The sequence below is a fragment of the Tenrec ecaudatus genome, chromosome 13 (assembly GCF_050624435.1).
Source record: "Tenrec ecaudatus isolate mTenEca1 chromosome 13, mTenEca1.hap1, whole genome shotgun sequence".
Taxonomy (NCBI): domain Eukaryota; kingdom Metazoa; phylum Chordata; class Mammalia; order Afrosoricida; family Tenrecidae; genus Tenrec; species Tenrec ecaudatus.
In genome coordinates this window covers 1,047,576-1,067,187 of record NC_134542.1, presented here as the reverse complement: position 1 = coordinate 1,067,187, position 19,612 = coordinate 1,047,576, and the positions used below count along the sequence as shown (strand labels likewise).

Genomic DNA, 19,612 nt, shown 5'->3' with positions numbered 1-19,612 from the left:
AGCCCTCACCGGCCTGGGGTGGCCTCCTCGGCATGCGAAGCATCGCATACATGTTACCAACAAAGGCACTTGGTAACTTTTTTTTTTTTCAATTTTGAAAACCAGTTCTTAGAATGCCTGGAAACTCATCTGAATTCTGAAGTGAAAACATCACCAAGTGTCTGTGTGCTGGACCATGGGGCGCCGGGTAGCATGGGCTCAAGGAAGAGGGTGGTGACACCAGCCTCTAAAACACTGGCAACAGCCTCGTGCCCCCTGAGGAGCCCTAGGAATCACACACAGGGTCAGATGAGGCAGCTGGGCATGGGTGCAGCTGGGGGACTCTGGGCAGGAGGTGGACACAGGGAATGGGCCTGCAGCGTGGTGATCTGTGGGACCAGGGAAGTTTCAGCTTCGGCTTCTACTTCCTGCAGAGAATACGTGCGTCCAAGTGTACAGACCGACCCCGACCCAGGTGTCTGCAGCAGACTCCAGGGAGGGTGAAGGTCCTGGACCTGCCACCAGGGCGGGAGGGGGTGCTAAAGGGAAAGGGAGTACTGAAGGGTGCCGTGGGGATGCCAAGATTCTAGGGGCACTGCACTGTGCGGCAGAGGGGGCCCGGCAGTCTGGGAGCAGGGCTGGCCAGCGAAGCACCTAGCCAGCCTGCCTTCTCCAGCGGTGCCTGCCTGCAGAGCCCTCAGAAGCCCCCAGGCTGATGGAGACTGGGGCTCACTCCAGCGCTGTAAGTAGGGGGCTGAGAGAGCAGACACACGAATGTTATTCACCTCACCCCTCAGTCCAGGCGGGGAGCAACCCACAGGCCAGCCTGGCAGCTGCCTTCTGTCAAAGCTGTTTTAATTTGGAAAACAGTCAAGGAAGTAATTGAGAGGGCAGCCTGGCCCTCTGGCTAACCAGTCCCAAGCAGTCCACAGAGCAGCACGGCAGGTCAGAGGGAATGCCAGTCACAGCAGAGAGGCCTGCGGAGGCTCTGCCCATCAGCCAAGAGCCCAAAGTCACACTCGTAGACATGACTGAGTCCACACTGCCTCATCCCCGAGTCACTGCATCTCCCTAGTGACTGAGTCGGTGCTGCTCCTGAGTCGGCGCTGCTCCCCTCGGCCTTGTGGGTAGCCTAAGCAGAGCCACTTGAGGGCAGGTCTGCGCTCTTCAGATGAAGCCCGAGCAGGAGGCCACTATGACGTGTGGCTACCCAGCAGCAGGGGGCCACTGGGAGGGCTGGGGTCCCTGTCCACCTCCAAGCTTGTGCTGGCCAGGAGCCCGCTTTCTGCAGAGAGACAGAGAGAGAAAGACTGCTCCAGGCACCACCCCACCCTGTGTGTCTGGAAGATGCCACTGGAGTCAGCCAAGGGTCCTTCAGATCGCAGGGCAGGGCGCCGGGGCTAGGAGCACGGAGCTTCGGCGCCAGCTCAGTGCAGCAGGGACCAGAATCCTGCTGAGGAAGGGGCTGCAGGCAGTCAGAGCCAGACCCCCACCCCCTGTCCGCATGTGTCCTCCCAGCTGAAAACCCACTCAGAGCATCACGGCTACAGGCTTCAACCTACCACCTGCCCGCCCCCTCCCCAGCCCCCCGCCCCAGGAAAGTGGCCTGCCAAGCTCTGGTCCTGGCATCTGTCTGCAGGCAACCACCTCCTGCCCCTCCCCCTGGGGCCCCCGCTCCCAGCACAGCTCACCTGGCTTGCTCAGCCGACACACCTCCTCCCAGGTGTAGTTGGCCAGGTTCACAGGCTGAGTCACCCATGGGTCCTCGACTAGCGCCTCCAGGGTGGTGCGTTGCTTGGGCACGGGTTGCAGCAGCCCTGACACCAGGCGCATGAGCTCTGGGGACACAGCGGGCACCTCACTGAGTACAGGAAAGGCCTGGGGGCCCCAGCAGGAGCTCCCGGGCCACCTTAGGGGCCCCTCGCTAACAGGTACCTAGGAGTCCCAACCCCCAGGGGGGCTCCCAACTGAGCTTTGGGAACCTGGGAGGAGATGCTGCCACCTCTGAAGGGAGGGCCATGGGTCAGACCAAGGGTCACACCATGCCACACCCCTAACTCCTTGGCCATCTCCAAGTGGACTGGATAGGTGAGTGGGGAGGACCATGTCTGTGGAGAGGCAGTATCAGCTCCTAGAAGCCAGGTTTGGTGCCCAGAGGTGGGTGCTGGCTCCCCAAGCAATGGGGCATCAGCCATGGTGCAGCCCAGGAGCCCTGTGGGCAGGCTGGCAGCAGACGCAGCCCTAGGGTCCTGAGCCTGAGCCCCGGCCCTACTTCAAAAGCAACATCGTGGGCCTGGTGCACTGAGAGGTTGGTCCAGGCAGCAGGTCTCCAGCAGTCTGTCAGCTGACAGCAGGACCAGCTGCCAACTCTACTGAGGAGCCCCGAGGCCAGGTACGCCCCTGCCACTCCCCTAGTCGTCCTCCACCCACACTGAACCAGCAAGCAGGCCACCAGATGGGTTCCTGCTGAGGCCCTCAACACCCATGTCGATTTGGTGGGGAGCCCCGAGTGGCCAGGAGCCAGGAGCTACCCTGTCCCTTACTTGACTGTGCCTTCTAACCCAGGTGCCTGCCACGCCCAGGCCTCTCGCTGGAGAAAGACGTGAGGTCACACCTGGGGGTAGGGATGTGCAGCCACAGACGAGATGTGCAACCCAGGGGAGGGTGGGGACATGAGGTCCCAGGTGAGGACTGGGACGTGAGGTCCCAGGTGAGGGTGGAGACGCACAGGGCTCACCTGCAGACACCACAAACGGAGGGTTCAGCACGGCCTCCACCGTCTCCTCCAGCTCACAGAAGGGGTTTTCCTCAAAGATGAGAGTGTACAGTGTGACCCCCAGCGACCACATCTCCAGCTCTGGGCCCCGGTACCTGCACGGGGGGCACTGCTCAGGCCCGAGCCCACTGTGCACCCCTCCCCGGGGCCAGTGGGCCTGTAGCGAGCAGCTGCACCTCACAGGGCAAGAGGACATGGCCTGAGTGAGCTGGAGGTCACTAGGACGCCATGGTGACTCCTCCCGCCCATGGTGCTGGTGCATATCAGTGGTAGCACCAGCAGAGGCAGCGCTCCCAATCCACTGACTGTCCCCACGCAACTGCAGCCCCCACGAGCAGCTGAAGCCCAGGGCCCAGGGGCCCCACAAACACTGTGGTGCCATCAGTGGAGGCCAGTCTGGCCCCGGGCCCCGAGGGCGGCTGAGTGCAGTGTCTCTGTCTGAGCAGAGACCCTGCAGTGGTAAGCCGAAGCCATGGAGAGGCACGGATTCAAGCTGGGTCTCTTGGCGCCGTTTCATGGGGAAAGAGGTGGACTCCTTCCCAGAAGGCTGGACTGACTAAAGAAACTGCTTCCTCTGTTGGAAGAACCCCCAGTGGGTGTTGCCAGGGGATCGATATTCCCTGGGGCTACGGCAGGGGCGGGGGGGGGGGGGGGGGAGTCAATGGGGAGCACGAGGATGAAGGCATGTTCCGACATGGAGTGTGCCGAGGAGCACATCACCCTGTAATTAAACCGTGAATTGTCTGAGATGTGACTTAGATGTCAATAGCATGGTTAAAATTGAACTGAAAATTTTTTTTAATTTAAAAAGAAACAAGTGATACATGCTTTACCTTTGATCTTTCTGTAACTTTCTACTGTCAAATTCTAGAAATACGGCACAGACAAAAAACTCATAGGACAGACTTCTTTGTCCGCTGACCACTTCTGTGGCCAGTCCTCTTTGGCTGCCTGCCCACTTGTTTCCCAAGGTCCTTCCCTGCTGTCACGACCACTCTCATCACAAATGGCCCCCAGACAGAGAGCCCCGTACGTACGGGTTCCCCAAGAGGACCTCGGGCGCGCAGTACTCGATGGTGCCGCAGAAGGTGTAAAACACTTTGCCGCGCTCCAGGTAGGCAGCCGAGCCGAAGTCGATGAGCTTGATGGTGAAGTCCTCAGCGATGACGATGTTCTCGTCCTTGATGTCCCGGTGGACGATTCCCTGGGAACGGAGGTAGCCCACCGCCGACACCAACTGCAACAGGCCACAGGCGGCAGCTCAGGGAAGCAGCTGTGCCGGGATAGGTGTGGGAGGGGACAACCGCAACAGCACAAACACACCCTGGAGTGACTGCAGGAAAGAACTCCAGCTGCTGAAGGCAGGTGAGGCCCGAGACAGGTGGGGCGAGACCTGGAGTGCACACTCACAGGCAGGAAGTGAGTCGTGACCCCTAGGCTCCCTCTTGGTTCACTACTGCGGGCACCTTCTCAGAGGCACGTCCTCCTATGGACACCCCCCTTGACTCAAGAGCAGCAGTGATGGTCTCAGGTGGGACGCACCGTTGGTGAGGGCTCTGAGTCTAACTCCTCAGACCGCCACTCCAGCAAGCTAGACAGCTCCCGACACCCAGCCACGGAGAGGGTGGCTTCACCGCAATACTCCACTCCCCACCTGGACCTGGAGACGACCGTTTGCACCCTGGACATGAGACCCACAGGCCGGGCTTCCAGGGACATCTCGGTGAGGCTGACCACGGCCGCCCCAGCACACCGGTTCATGGGGGCGGTGAACCACTTGATTCCCCCCCCCAAAGGCAGTTCTCTCTGCACCTGGCTATCTCTGAAAAACCACCCCTGCATATTCATACTCATGCCCTTACTGACAAGCATGAGCACACACGTGTGCACAGACGTCCATCTAGGCACATACCCAGAGCTCGGCACAGTGCGTGGAGAACAGGGGGAGGGAAAGGGACTTTCCCCACAAACCCTGCTGTCCGCACCAATCACTAGTCTGAACAAAGAAAGCTGCCCCAAGCTAGGGTCCCCACAAAAGCCTAACTGCAGGGGCCAATGCACCCAGACCAGGAGAGCCCTTTCCTGAGGGACCCCTGGGGCCCAGCAACAACTCCCCACCAAGATGCTACTGAGAAGTGCCTGCGACCGTGATGATGCGACCACACATATCCCCAATGCAGTTACTGAGATCCACATAAAGTGAGGCCACAGGCTTTTCCAGAGCCTCAAGCACAGCGCTGGAACCCTGCTGTCACCAGCCCGAGGGGACAGCCACCCCGGGGGAGCAGCAGCCTTTCACATACTTGTCTGTTCCGCCGTCACCCAGGAAGCTGGGTCCCTGAAGGAGGGCAGGGCACGAGGACTAACAGCCTGCCACCTGCGGAGCACACAGGCTGGCTGGCTGGCTCGCCAGCTGCGAGGCCGGGGCAAGGGGAGCGCATGTCGGTGAAGGTCAGGACTGTGACAACCCACGCCCTCACAGCAGGGTAAGCACACTGCATCGTGAGGATGGGCAGCAGAGGTCATCCAGGATGTCAGTTTACAGCATCTACAGCCAACAGCCCTGGAAGCAGAGCCGGGAATGGCAATGGACAGCAGGCTGCCCCAGGCAGCTCTGCCCAAGAAGACAAGGCAAAGCAGTGACTGCAGACAAGGGGCCTCCGATGCAGTCAAGGCTGGGCATTGGATGATGAAGGCTGGGGATGAGCGTCGACACTGGGGAGCCTGAAGTCTCCCAGGGCTGCTGCATGGACACGAGCGTCGACAGTGGGGAGCCTGAAGTCTCCCAGGGCTGCTGCATGGACACGAGTGTCGACAGTGGGGAGCCTGAAGTCTACCAGGGCTGCTACATGGACACGAGCGTCGACAGTGGGGAGCCTGAAGTCTACCGGGGCTGCTGCATGGACACGAGCGTCGACAGCGGGGAGCCTGAAGTCTACCAGGGCTGCTGCATGGACACGAGCGTCGACAGTGGGGAGCCTGAAGTCTACCGGGGCTGCTACATGGACACGAGCGTCGACAGTGGGGAGCCTGAAGTCTACCGGGGCTGCTACATGGACACGCCTGTGTTGAGGAGCTGCCACCCCAGTGCTCCGTGAGGGGTGTTGGCAAGACTTCATCTTGTGTGCCCTGGACATGTTATTAGGAGGGACCAGGCTCTGGGGAAGGCCAGCCAGAAAGAGCTGGATTTACAGTGGCTATAACAATGGGCTCAAACCTAGGACAACCCGTAGGAGGCGCAGCAACGGGCAGAGTTCAGTTCTGCCACACACGGCGTCCCTAAAAGGGTACCTAACAATGACAAGCAACTTTCAGCAACAAGAACTTATCAAGCTTCCAGTGTAGGAAGAGGGAAGGACGGCGGTGGCATTCTTTAGGCAGAACATATGCTTGAAACTTCCACTCAGGTATCCGAGAAGGCTACCTTTGGAAAGGCTGGTTTCTGGGAGCCTAGGAGCCCTGGAGGCGAACGGGTTACTTAAGGTCAGCCGTTCAAAACCACCGGACAAGCTTTCTCCTCCTATACCCACAGCCCCGTCACGTTAAGTCCTGACTGTCCTGACCCAACAGATTAGGAAGCAAATGCTTCAGGACAGACCCCCTTGATGGGTGTGGGGACAGTTCTGACGGGTCAGCTCATGGTGGGGACCATGGGGACAGTGATGAAAAGCCTAATCATTCCGCCTCCCTGATCACCCCAGGATGACACCTGACCCCATCCTTCCCCCCGACACATGCAGAGCACTCTCCTTCCTGGGACGCCGAGAGGCGGCTCAGGACAGTTTGGAGAAGGGTGGCTCCTTTGCCCCCAGCCCACGCGGTCCCAGCGACTGCAGCCATCCCCCACCTGCCGGAAGATGTAGCTCGCCAGGGGCTCGTCCAGGTTGGGGTGGCGGTCAATGAAGGCGAAGAGGTCCAGCCCAGAGCCGTGCTTCTCCATCACCAGCTGGAAGAAGCCCTGGTTCTCAAATACATCCAGCACCTGTGGAGAGCAGGCGCGGTCAGCTCCGCGGAGGCGGCGCTCGGTGCTGACTGTCTGAGGGCACAGCGCCACATCCACCTTGATGATGTTGGCGTGCTCCACCCTGAAGAGGATGGCAATCTCCAGGGTCACTCTGCCCAGCTTGGGGTCCTCCACCCAGCAGTCCTCCAGCACCTTCTCTTTCCGGATAAACTTCACCACCACCTGCAAGGAGACCAGAGGCCAACAACAGCCAGGCCCACTGCTCAGTCTCAGGGGCAGCAGGGCCTCCAGTTCACCCCAGGTCCCAGGGTTGGTGCAGAGACAACCATGCACACGTGCATGCACGCACACCCACACCCCCACATCCCTGCTGAACCAGAAATAGTTAGGAGAGGTGGTCGCACACGCACCCATACACACGTCCCTGTGGTACTATGGGCGGCCACACATACACACGTCCCTGCATCCAAACCCACAGGACTGAGAAGAATGGATGGAATCCCCACCCCTACACAGACAGTGAGAAAGGCACCCTGAGTGTTCAAGTGCATTACAAACAGAAACCACACTTAAACATGTCAGTGACTGAAATGAATGCGAGCCAGTTAAACAAACAACATGCTCGGGAATTTGAAAATAAGGAAATGGACAAAGATGCAAACGCTAACAAAGGACGGTACGGTTCAAGGGGCTCCTTTATGTGGGCTTTCTAGCCATGGTCTTCATGACGCTCACACGATGATTAGGTGAACTATGCAAATGCGGTGCTTGTGTCCCACCAATAAGACCCGGCAAATAACGGTGTAAGGAACCTATGAGGGAGGAGACCTGGTTCCATGTATTCTGGGACCCCGGAGAAGGCCGTCTTTGACAGGTAGATTGACACAGAAGCTGCGTCAGTGGGCTCACAAGGAGGAAGCATGAAGCATCGGGCATGGTGCGAGTGGATTGCCCTTGGTTCACACCTTACTGGGGAGTGGGGCCCTCATTCTCGGGCAGGGGAGTTTCCCTGCAGGTGTGGTCTGCATGGGTTATGGGCGCTGACATTCCTCGGTGTGTGCACAAATGCTTGGACAAAGTTCCCTCTCTGGCTCCTCGTGGAACCTCTGCTCTCGAGCCAGCAGCCTGTCATCTGACCTTGTGAACTCGGAAAAGCTCCTAGTCTTGTGCTGACCCACAAATGTGGGGCTTTCTAACCTGTGTGAGCAGTTTCATTAATGCCTCACGATCCTCTGAACAGATTACTCACTCAGAAAGGAATAAGAAGAATTAAAATTCCAAATAAGGCACCTGCACTGGATTGAAAGGATATTTCATCCTAATGAGATCATCTATCCATGGCCACAAGCCCCAAAGCAACGGACGTCAGCACTGAAGAGCAGCGCCGACGCTGTAAGGAGTGCAGGGAACAGTCAAGCAGACAGCGTGGAGAACCTTACGCCTGCCTCCAAAACCAGCAGAGGGGACAGCCAGAAGGAAAGAAGAAAGATTTGCATCATACAGGTAATTAGTTTCCATCTAAAATTATACAAATCATCTTTCCATACCAGTGAGACTTGCTAACATTTAACCATGTCAGAGTCACACAGTACACAAAACTTAAAAATCCATAAATTTGGACCTTTAAAAGTATTCTGCTAAGACATAACTTATACAAACAGAAGTCGGTGAAAGCTGGATTGCAGTGCTGGATGTGGGCGGAGAGACAGTTAAAGGTTGAGAAGAAAAATCACAGGCGAGCTTCGACGTGAGCTTGGCGTGGGCGGTGACACGACACAGAACAGCCAATCATCAGGGCATCTTGATGAATTATTTTCGTCAAATGATATTAAAGGAATTAAAAGGTAACCCACAAAATAAGATTTTGCATTACATGTACCCAGTGCTTTCAGTGCACGTAAAGACTATAAAACCAATATAAGAAAATAATGTAACAGATAAATAAGCAGTAGATGCAAAGCTGCTATGCAAAGACGGCTAATAAACATGGGAAAATGCTTGACATTAACACTGCAGAAACATGGGAATACTAGGGGGTTGCAGACTACATCCTCGAAACATTTATCCAACCAAGAATTTGCATTCAAGGTATTTGCAAAGAACTCCAATGCAGGCTATATATAACCTTACAAATCAATGAGGAAATAAATATAAGACAATTCAATAGCAATAAAGGAGGCAAAAGACTTGACTGGGCTTATTATCCAAACGCACCATCAACATGGAAACAGGGTCCCATCAAGCCCCAGTAGAAGACGGGTTCAAGCACCAGACTACACCACGATAAGGAACAGGCCCTTACAGGGGAAGGACCCTTGTACAGACCCACCAGAGACCCAACAATGAGGAGAGGGGTACAAGGCAGGAAGGTGAGCACCAGATTGACCCCCACACCCTCAGCAGACACAGCATGAGTTACAATGGCAAGGTGGCCATCCAAGGGACACTGGAAGGCTACCAAGAGTGCCTGTTGACCCACTTGCTTCCATCGGTCTGGCAGGGCTTTCCATTCAGTGGGTGAAGGCAGTCAGTGTAAGGAAGATGCAGGGGTCTTGAAAGGATCATGGGGTCTGAGCTGAACGATTACGGTGAATACACAGGGCAGGACTGTCCCTCCCAGGTATGCTGGAAGGCGTTGTGTGGCCCCACACAAGCTCCTAGAGCAACCATAGGATCAGCCAGGTATGAGCCCCTATGTTGGGAGGCCCTCCTGCCTGAGCCTTAGTCAGGGCGAGCTGCCCTCCCATGCCAGTACCTCTCGGTTTTCCTCCTTATGCAGGGCGGTCCAAACAAAGCCAAAGGCCCCGCTGCCAAGCGGGTGCAGCGTGCTGTACTTATGGGAGTACGCACCCTCGCAGGCTGCCAGCCCCTCCAGCTCGGCCACCATAGGAGACTCCTCAAACCAGGGCTTGGCTCTAATCACCTGTGAAGGCAGACAGTCTGAGCCCTGTGGTTGTGTGCCAGAAGGGCGCTGGTGCACATGGGCATATCCCATCCCTGCAGGCAGTCGATACACAATGCTCCCATACCCACCTCCACCCCCCACCTGTGCTCTGGAGTGTCGCCTGGCCCTCCCACCCCCCCAGGGCACACACAGACGACAGCGGGGGTGGTGGGAGCCTCGAGGAGAGCATGGCAAACAGAAAGGGATGTGCTCCCTAAAAAGTGGTGGCTGTCAATACCCACCTCGCCCAGGCTGGGCCCGGTCAGCTCAGCCATGGAGTGGGTGGAGTTGGGCAGGCTGGCCAGCAGCAGGCGGGTGCGAGCCACTGCATCCCAGGGGCTGTGCAGCAGGCCCTTCACCAGCCAGCAGCAGAAGAGCGTGGCTGCCCCATGGAGCTCCACACGCCGCACTTCAAACTGTACGCCTGAGAGCAAGACAACCCATCTCTGCTGAAGCAGGTACCTGCACCATGTGTGCCCGCTCAGGCAGGCAAGGACAGAGCCAGCCCTGGGTCACCCAGGGGCAAGAGCAAGAGAAACAGCCCCCTGCCCGCCCAGCACAGAGGCCAGCAGCCCAGGCCTGCAGACACAGCACCTTGCCTTGCCTCTCTCCTCCACTCAGGGGCCCAGTGCAGGCCACCCTGGGAGGAAAAGCCTAGTGCGCCCCCACCCACTTTCCAGTGCAGAGCACCTGTGACCAGCTTACTAAAAGCCACATGTACACCCAGACACACGCAGGCCCACGCAGACATCCCCAAGTCACACGTCCCTGTGGACGAGCGATGTGAAATCTGTAGCTACGTGCACTCGGGTACAAAGACCTGGCACTGTCACATGCAGAAGCACATGCCATCCTGTGGGGGAAGGGACCAGAGAGGACGTCCCTCTCACACACTCTTGTACGTGCGATGTCTCCACAAACAACACGCGCTGGGTGCCTTGGGTCAGAGTTCCAAGTAACAGCCCGGCCGAGGACCACACAAAGCCAGCACTGTGGTGCCACGGTGCCACTGAACTAGGGACCATGGAGGGGCTAAGACATTGGGAAGACAGCACATCCTACCCACCTAACCCTGGATCTGAAAATCCCCGAGTGCAGCAGAAGCCAGCCTCCCCTGGGCCTCACCAGGGTGTGTCGCCAGGCCCCTATGGCCCTCCTCCCAGTCGCAACAACCAGGGAAGGCACGGGCGAGTGGCCTGCACCACGGGTATCTCAGCTGTCCTCCCACGTACACTCACACTAAGTCGAGAGGCGACTGAGGACGGACAGACAGACAGCAGGTGCATCCTGGGGAACGTACTCAGCCTGGAGCCGTCCCGGTGGTAGCAGCTGCCCACGTAGGTACCCTCCTGGATCTCTCGGAAGGAGCCAGTGGTTCCTGGGAGGGGTGCATGCTCCCCTCGCAGCGGGGTGGAGGCCGCCTGGAGGCCGAGCCCCGGCCGGTCTGTGTGTGGCAGAGTGTCCCCAGGGCTGGGGTCTGGGGGTAGGGTGGGCAGCAGCCGGGCATCAGAGGGGCGGCTGCGGGCCTGGGAGAGGCTGAAACTGGAGGCAGTGCCAGTGAGCAGCAGCAGCCCCTCCCGATCCAGCAGCTGGGCGTCTGCTGGCTGGCCCTGAGGGCTGTCCTCATCCAGGTCGGAGTCCAGGCTCAAGGAGGAGGGCGCACGGGGGAGACCCGAGCTCACACAGCAGCAGCTGGAAGACGCACAGGCCACCCGCTCGCTGAGGAAGAGCTCCTGGAAGTCCCAGGTGAGGGCGGCTGTGCTGGTTTCGGGCCGGGCCTCTGGCTGGGGGTCACCAGGGAGGTCCACAGCCCTGGCATAGTAGGCCGTGGAGCTGCCCGAGCGGCCACTGAGCAAGTCTCTGGCCCCAAGGTCACAGAGCGACGGGGGGGCAGCCGTGGCAGGGTTCCCTGCAGCAGGGGTGCCCCCAGGCCCCACACAGCTCTGTGTGGACAACTGCTCCTTGACCAGGCAGGTCTGCAGCTCCTCTCGGTCACTGCCCCCACCTGGCCACAGCTCCCCCAGCATCAGCATCCCCAGTGGCAGGAGCCCAGAGCCCGTGGGGCTAAGGCGGCCCCTCCTGGCAAGGAGCTCCATCCCGCAATGTGGGCAGTGCGTCAGGAGAGCAGCTCCTGCTGGCCGGCCCACCAAGTAAGGCTGGGGCACAGCAGCCGCAGCCCTGGGACCCCAGTCTGTGGGGTCCTCTGGGTCCAGCTCGCTCTCCAGGACCCGCTTCTGCCCGTCCTGCGCTACAATGGGGGGTCCAGGCTCCTGGGCAGCATGTGGGCTGTCATCTGAGTTCTCAGGACTGTCTGACTGAGGGCCCTGTGGGGGGCTGCCCTCCTCCAGTCTCTGCTGCTGGTCCTGGGTCATAAGGTGGCTTCCCACGCTGTCTGCCCTGGGGACAGGACGCGGTCAGTTACTCAGGGGCTCAGAGAGCAGATGAGGAGGTCACACACGTCACCTCTGAGAGAGACAGCGATAAAAAAGACAAAGCCTGTGACCAAGTCCTCAGCTCTGTAGATCAGAACCCAGGCAGGGCCTGAGCTAGCCAAAGGCCTCCCAGGCCCAAGCCCTGGGAAATGGCACATGGCAGAGTGCCCCAGGGAGTGGCCAACCTCACGTTGTGTCCTTGGCCCTTGTTCACGCCCATAGGGACAAGATGGAGGAGTGTGGAGATTCCAAGGCGGAGCTGCCGACAGCATGTGCTCCATGCCTCCCCATGGGGACACAGTGTCTCTCAAGTGACTGCATGCTCCAAAGAAACCCACCCACTCAAGGCCACCAGTCACCCCCCAGGAAAGAGCAGAACTGCCCGTGGGTGTCTGAGGCTGCCTATCTTTGGGGGGACAGATGCCCGCTGTCTGCTGAGGGCAGCTGATGGGTCCAACTGCTGTCCTCGGTGGGGACGAGCACCCTGCATGTAGCTCTCATCGTGCCAGGGCCTGTCTGTCTCCCAGCAGGCACCAGGCCATCTTGTGAGCAGGGCTGTGCTGTGAGGAAGCTGTGGCCTCAGAGCACCCGAGCCTACAACACCACCCCACCCTGACGTCCCCAGTGCCCACCCATGCCGCCTCTGGTGGCAGACACACTCACCCCACGGTCGGTGGGCCAGGCGCCTGGGACAGGGTGGTCTCATCCTGCAGCCTGGTGCCGTGCAGCGGGGCACTCGTGTTGGGACCTGACCACCGAAGGGGCACATCCTGCTTAGACCCTGCTCCCAAGACGGCCTGACTGCCCCATCCTGCCCCCCACGGGGCACCCTCAGCCCATGGGCAGCCCCTGGCGGCCCCAGCCAGTAAAACCCCTGAAGAGCAGTCATGAGCCTCACCCTCGACCCCGCTGGACAGGTCCCAGTCCTGCCAGGACTCTGGTGCCGCCCGTCCATGCCTGCCGTCCAGCCCTGGGGATGGGCCCAACTCAGGCAGGGCACCATCCTGAGCGAGGTCCATGTAGCTGTAGAAGCCAGGGATCAGGAACGTGATGCTCTAGACACATGGACACAGAGTCACAGCCTGGCGCCCTGCAAGCGTTTCTCTTTGACTCGACAGAGACGGTCTACCAGGGGGGAACCTCAGCTTCCCCTGGGAAAGGGTGCCATAGGGCCTGCCCCACCTGCCAGAGGCGCCCTCTGACCCAGTATAAGGGTCCCCCACTAAGCCAGCTGTCTGTCAAGGCCCCCTGAATCAGAGGCACACGACGCCTTCCTATGACTCCTGCTGGGCAGAGCACCCCAACCTGAAAGACCACAGCACTGCCAGCAACGCCCTCTGCAGCCTCAGTGGGCTGCAACAGCCCCCAGGCAGGCGCGCCTGTGACTGAACAGCAGCAGGCAGGCTGAGGCCCTCTAGACGAGGGAGGAGCAGGAGCCTGCAAGGATAGAGCCCTCAGGCCATATGCACACTGGCAGTCTACCTGTGTGTGAGACAGAGGATGGAGGCCCAGGGGCAGCGACTGACCAGCAGGCCCAAGGCAGAACCCCCACCCAATAAGGCGAGTCAGTCTGGTTCAGCATCAGCTGGGGGGCCCAGGATGTCCCCCTTATGGGGAGACCACTGAGGGATGGAATCAGGAGTGACTGCCAAGTGTAGAGGAGGGAGGAGGGAGAGGGGCAAAGGAGAGGAAGGAGGAGGCATGGAGGGTGGGGGGGCCTACCTTGCCCAGAAGCTCAGCCTTCCCATAGCCGAAGAGCAGGAGTGCAAAGCTGTGGTTGACGCCGTAGATGGTGCCATCGGGCAGCAGGGTGATGAGCCCACTGAGAGTACAGAACACCCAGACGGAGGCTGCGTAGGTGGGCGTGGGCTCCCCACTGTGCGTGTCCTCAGGGCCAGGCTGGCACTTGAGCTTCAGGCTCAGAGGGAAGGTGGTGCCGTCTCTCGCTCTCCCAACTGACCTCTGGATCCTGAGATGCTGGGGGACAAACCGGCCAAGGGGTTGGACGGGACACAACTGGACCCTCCCTGCACTCCGCCCCACCCCAGTCATGTGGGTGGCCCTCAGGGTAGGCCCAGATCCAACTCAGGCACAGTGGGGGTGGTCCTCAGACTTCTTCTCCTCTCCCTGCACCCCCATCTTGGCCTGGAGGACACAACCCAACAGCACCCTACACCCAACCTTCCTGGTCTGAAATCACTGTCCCTCCAACCCCCACAGTCCATGATCTCATCCTACCCCCTCTAGCAGGCCTAGCCAACATCCCCACCCATCTCCGCCTGCCCTACCAGCCTGGGGTCTCACCCACCCTGCCCACTCCTCATACTAGCCCTGCCCACCTGCACTGCCTACCTTGGGAATGTGCTCCCCGGGCGGGGGGATCTGTACAGAGGGAATCAGGTCCGTGATGCACTGCCCGGCCACCTCCTCCCCACTCGAATAGCCGTGGAGATGCGCAAAGAGGCTGTCACAGGACGAGATGGTCCCCTTCAAGAAGAGGCGTGCTTGGGGCCAGTGTGACTGTCCACACACGGGCTCACCCCAAGCAGACGGTGAGACCCCAGCCCCTGCCCCCACAAGCCGAGACTGGGCTAGGGCGCACTTTCACAGGACTGACAACCCGCAAGGAGGCAAAACCCCTTGGGGGTCCAGGGAGCCCCCACAGAAACTGAGGAGGCACCTCCTGCACCCTGGGGCTGGGCAGCCCTCACTGGTGCACTGAGCCCTGGCCACCCAATTCGGGGGCCTCCCACCTCAACTGCCCCCACCGGGCAGGCCTCAGGCAAGGAAGGACTCAGGCAGTGGCCCTCTCTGTAACCTGGGGGAGGAGGGCCCAGGCGTGGCCACATGGGCAGTAGAGCAAGGCTGAGCCCCCCGTGGCCCTAGGAGGGGACTGAGCAGACTAGGGAGCAAGGCCAACGGGGCGAGACGCTTTCTTGGGCAACCATTTAAGGGGCACAGAGATTGGGGAAAAAGCAGTCAGTTCTACGTTGCTGGATTGTAACATGACTTTTTTAAGAAGAGGCACAGATAAGGTGGCAGATAGGAGTCAGGTGAGGTGGGCACACGGACAAGGCCTGAGTCAACCTAGCACCCCCCTTGTCCCCCAGCAGCGGGCACTCACATCAAGCTTGAAGGAGACCCAGGCAGAGACCCGCTCCACAGGCTCCAGCAGCACCACGCAGCAACGCCCCTGCTCTGGCCGCAGCCTCTTGGTCCATACGGAGACCGGGACCTTCGACCCACTGCGGCTGACCACGTCCACCTGAGGCACAGAGACCCCGTGGCAGGAGCCAGCCACTCGGCTTGGCCATGCCACCCGGGACCCATGCACCTGCAGCAACTTACCACCATCCCAAAGACCACAGCGGCGCAGCCATCCGCCTCCACCTGCTCCTCGCTGAGGGCCTCGGCCTCTGCCTCCGCCGAGTCAGACTTGAGGAAGAACTGTGTGAGTTTCTGGCCAATCAGGTCACGGCTGCTGTACCCTAGGAGTTCACAGGCCTTGTCATTGGCCACCAGGATCTAGGGACACAGACGAGAGAGAGTAGGGCGCTTTGAGCGGGCACGTGGAGCAGGGGGGCTTCCCCAAGTCCACACCCAGTGTGGAGGGCAGTCAGCTGACTCTAGCTCCATGCCAGGTGTGTGTCAGAGAGCCCAGGAGGCAACAGTGCTGAGGAGTTCAGTGCTGGGGAGTTCACAATATCTTTTACCCAAACAAGCTGACTTATTCCCCATTCGCACTGAGAGCCACCCCAAGTCTCCTGTGACCAGATGGGCAATGCCAGACAGATTCAAGCACAAGGCGCCCGAGTGGGGCACAGGCCCCAGCCCCAGCCCATGCCCACTGGCCCATGCCCACCTCAGTGGTCTTGGCGTCCACAGTGAAAATGGCCTTGTTGGGGTTGCCCACGGGGGCCGGGAGTGGGGGTGCAGACAGGCCCGAGGGCAGGCCCCGCAGCAGGGAGCAGCAGGAGGTGCTGCCCAGGGAGCTCGTAGGCTCTGAGAGCTCAGGCAGGCTGAGGCAGGGTGGCTGGCTGGCACAGAGGTTCTGGGCGGCCAGGGATGACAGGCAGTAGGAGCTCCACTGGTCCTCTGGGGAGACCAAGTCACCCACTCAGACCCCAGCCCTCCACCCTCCACACTGACCATTCCATTTCCCGGCCCTCACCCTCCACACTGGCCACTCAGCCGAAGTCTTGGCCCTGACCCCTGCGACCCTCCCCCATCCAGTGCTACAAGGAGAGGACAGAGACGCAGGCAATGGCCCTTGTGCCACACCCACCCCTGGCCTAGTGCCTCGGGAGCAAACAGAGGTGACCACTCATGCTGCCCACAGCACCCATCAAAGGCTCACTGTCCCCACCCCCTCACTGAGGAAGACAACCGACCAAATTACCAGGGAGTGCCACCCTGCTCTGGCACAGTTTGGAGAGGCCGCGCTTCCTGCTCGGGTGTCTGTGAGCCGAGGACAAGGACTTGCTGCGCGTGGACAAGCTCTGTGCACCCAGGTTATCCATCGATGGACCCTGCTGCTCAGCCCCAGAAGCCGGCGAGCTTCTGTCTGCCATCAACCTGCTTCTCCCAGGTGTCAGCTGAAAGCTAGAAAAGACAACAGGAAGACACAGGTGGCTCACCCACCAATGGTTTACTCTCAGGCCCAGCTGGCTTGGCTGGCCCCAAGAAGTCCCCTGATAGGTGATAAGTGGGTGCTCCAGTAGAATTCTTGATGCACGTGGGTCACAGCGAGACTGCCCCAAGTGGCACAGTTCACAGCAGCAAAACATCAAAAAGGCTCTCCCCAGCAAGGAAGGGCCCATTCCCACCCAGATGGCACCACACAGCACAGTCAGTGCACATGCTGCCACCAAATAGCAGACCACAGTTCTGCAAAACGAAAGGTCGTGCCCACTGTCGAAGGGCACATTCATACCAGTGGAGCTGTTCTTGAGTGACAGACAGACATGAGCCCAGGGCAGGCAACTCCCTTGGGGACACAGCAGGGCTGGGAAAGGCCAAAGCAGTGCCCAGGGCACCCGGTAGTGGGAGTGGTCTGTCAGCTTTGCTGTGACTCGCCAGGCATGCGATAATGCAATCAGGTCTCTTACACACATGCACGCACGCACGCACGCACACACACACGCACACACACCCAGCATGATCCTGGATGGGCTGAGACCTAAGAGCATAGGCCAGGAGGTGAGGAGGATGAGTGACTTGGAATTATAAACGGGATGAAATCATTGCTCCTCAGTCACTGGACACTGCCTGGTCTTATACCTCAATTGTTCCTCTGTTTGGGCCCACTGTTGCAGCCACTGTGTCCACTCAGTTGAGGATGCCACCAGATCAGACAGTGTGTCCTTCCGTCGTGGTGGGGTTGCTAGGAGCTGGAACTATCAGGCAGAATCAGGAGTTGGCAGGGCAGGTGAGGAGAAAGATAGCCAAAGTTGGTGAAAAATACTTCAAGGACACGGCGAGAGGCCAGGCCACCCCGTCCCCTTCACTGGCCTTCCAGCCCCAGTACAAGAAGCTAACCGATAGAGGTAACTGTGAACACTGTTGCTTAGCCCTGGACAACAAAGTTGCAGTGGGAAATTCCCCAGCTACTCCCTTCCCCAAGACCGGTAAGGAGAACCTCTCACCCTGATGGCACACACCAGGAACCCTGGGGCGGGCGGCTCTACTCCACATTCACCAGGACCCCATGGGTGGGGACCAGGTGACTGACAAGAGGACAGCATCCCTCGGGAGTGATAAAACCTCCATGACTGGGAGGGCAAGGGTTACAGTAGCCAAGGGAAGGCAAGGCTTCACTGGGTCCCAATGGGGTCCTGGTGGTGCAGTGGGTTAAACACTGGGGTGGGAGGAAAGTGTGACAGTTTGATTCTGTAAAGATGTGTAGCCCCAGAAACCCTCTAAAGCCGGTCTGCTCTGTTCTACAGGGTCGCTTGGGGTCCCATCCACTGGATGTTTCAGTTAAAGCAACTGAGCTCACTGCCACCCAGTGGCTTCTGACTCACAGCGACCAGACAAGGCAGGCTAGAAATGCTCCCGTGAGTTTCCAAGGCTGTAACTCTTTGAAAGATGGGGAATTACCAACTTTGTCCCCAGGGGTGGCAGGTGCATCGAACTGCTGACTTTGCGGTTAGTGCTCCGACATGTGACCCCCTACCCCACCAGGGCTGTCGGAGAAGGTACCAGTAAGGGATCATCGATGAGCAGCAGATGGCCCGGGAAGGCGAGCATCAAGGGGCTCAGCTCTGCAGCTGCCCATCTCCAGAAAGGACGCGCAAGTGGGGGAAGAGGCTGGGGGAGGGGGGCGTGCGAAGGGGGCAGAGGTACCCGTGCGCCGACCCCACCCTACCCCCTCCGACCCACACCCCCATTTACTGGATGACGCCTCCGCTCTGAGTGGGACGCCCACCTTCCAGAGGATAAAGAGGCTCCGACGTCCGCAACTGTTTCAGGGAGGTGGAGCCCGGGGCGGTGACCACGAGGGCGCCCGCGGAAGAGCCGGTCCCAAGGGGTCAGGGGCGCGGCCAGCCCGCGGGAACGGGCGACGGGGCAAACGGCCAGGGGCTCGGACTCTTCGAGCGGCGGGCGCAGGATGGCGGTGGCCCCTGCCAGCTCCGAAGCCCGGGGCCTACGCCCCGGCGTCCCAAGCGCAGCCTCTCACCTGGGTCGAGAGGGTTGCCACTGCCAGGCTGGCTTCACTCGAAGGGAAAGTGCTGGCCCGCGCTTAGCCCCGTCGGCCAATCGAGGAGCGCTTCGCGCCCGACGGACCAGTGCCACGGACCAATCAGTGACTCGTGTGGGCGGGACGCCGCGAGCTCAAACCAGAAACCCGCGCTAACGGTTGCTAGGGCCCTGCGGACGCTCTGTACGGCACTCCGGAGAGGCCAAAAGAGACTCAGCGCGTCGGGGAGCCCGCCTGCGGACGCCGTTTGTTCCAGTCTCCTGGAGTCCAAGAGTACGCTGAACTGAGCTCGACACCGAGATGGGTCACGAGGCGGCTCCCCCACGGGCCCGCCAGCACAGCGGAGCGCTGCCGCCCAGGATTTCTGAACCTCAGAATCGGCGGGCCCGAAACGAGATGGACGGAAGCTGGTGGGGAAACTGGGCGTCTACAGCTGCCCAGCGCTGTGCGCTAGCCAGGCGCCATGAGAAAGCTGTCCTGCCGCCCGGCCCAAGCTACAGATGCAGCCAGCGAGGCTCGGAAACGCCGGGTCGGGATGTGCTCGACCCGCTGGCCCAGAGCCGTAGGCCCTTTACGTCTCGGTGGTCGGGACGGTGACAAGAGCGAGCTGACAAGCGCAGAGCTAGTCCCAACTGCTGGGATGCCGCCGCCCCCGCCTCGCCCCCGGACTCCTTCCGGCGCAGTCGGCTGCAGCTACCTGCCGCTAGGGAGGTGAGGCGCGCCGCGCCGGGCCGTGTGGGGGACGGGTTCGGCCTCTCGGTGGAACTACAACTCCCACACCACGCAGGGGCCGAGGATGGGCTGGGTCTCTCCAAGG

General features: G+C 60.0%; 1 protein-coding gene across 2 annotated transcripts; it reads right to left on the bottom strand.

The window, feature by feature from the left end:
* Positions 1-820: 820 nt before the first annotated feature.
* Positions 821-19,597, bottom strand: PASK (PAS domain containing serine/threonine kinase). Of its 2 annotated transcripts, XM_075530398.1 has the most exons (19): positions 18,523-19,597; positions 17,376-17,491; positions 16,495-16,697; positions 15,958-16,190; positions 15,444-15,620; positions 15,220-15,360; positions 14,448-14,582; positions 13,818-14,072; positions 12,994-13,150; positions 12,759-12,843; positions 10,964-12,060; positions 9,906-10,087; positions 9,475-9,642; positions 6,816-6,941; positions 6,603-6,737; positions 3,793-3,992; positions 2,717-2,850; positions 1,671-1,817; positions 821-1,264 (listed from the first exon to the last, which is right to left on the bottom strand). In XM_075530398.1, the coding sequence occupies exons 3-19, from the start codon at positions 16,664-16,666 to the stop codon at positions 1,173-1,175; spliced, it is 3,636 nt and encodes a 1,211-aa protein (XP_075386513.1). In that variant the 5' UTR covers positions 16,667-16,697; positions 17,376-17,491; positions 18,523-19,597; the 3' UTR covers positions 821-1,172. The 2 variants fall into 2 exon arrangements, with proteins under 2 accessions (XP_075386513.1, XP_075386514.1); XM_075530399.1 differs by lacking the exons at positions 15,958-16,190; positions 17,376-17,491; positions 18,523-19,597 and having other exon boundaries at positions 14,448-14,559; positions 16,495-16,609.
* Between the last annotated feature and the right edge of the window lie 15 nt (positions 19,598-19,612).

What these genes read in the sequence shown, in the direction of transcription:
- PASK (XM_075530398.1), bottom strand. Translation starts at nt 16,666, where the DNA reads ATGGCAGACAGAAGCTCGCCGGCTTCTGGGGCTGAGCAGCAGGGTCCA. An exon ending in ATAAGGAGGAAAACCGAGAG is followed by an intron (nt 6,942 to 9,474) that starts GTACTGGCATGG and finishes GTCTCCTTGCAG; the next exon opens with GTGGTGGTGAAGTTTATCCG. An exon ending in TCCGTTTGTGGTGTCTGCAG is followed by an intron (nt 1,818 to 2,716) that starts GTGAGCCCTGTG and finishes CTGTGTCCCCAG; the next exon opens with AGCTCATGCGCCTGGTGTCA.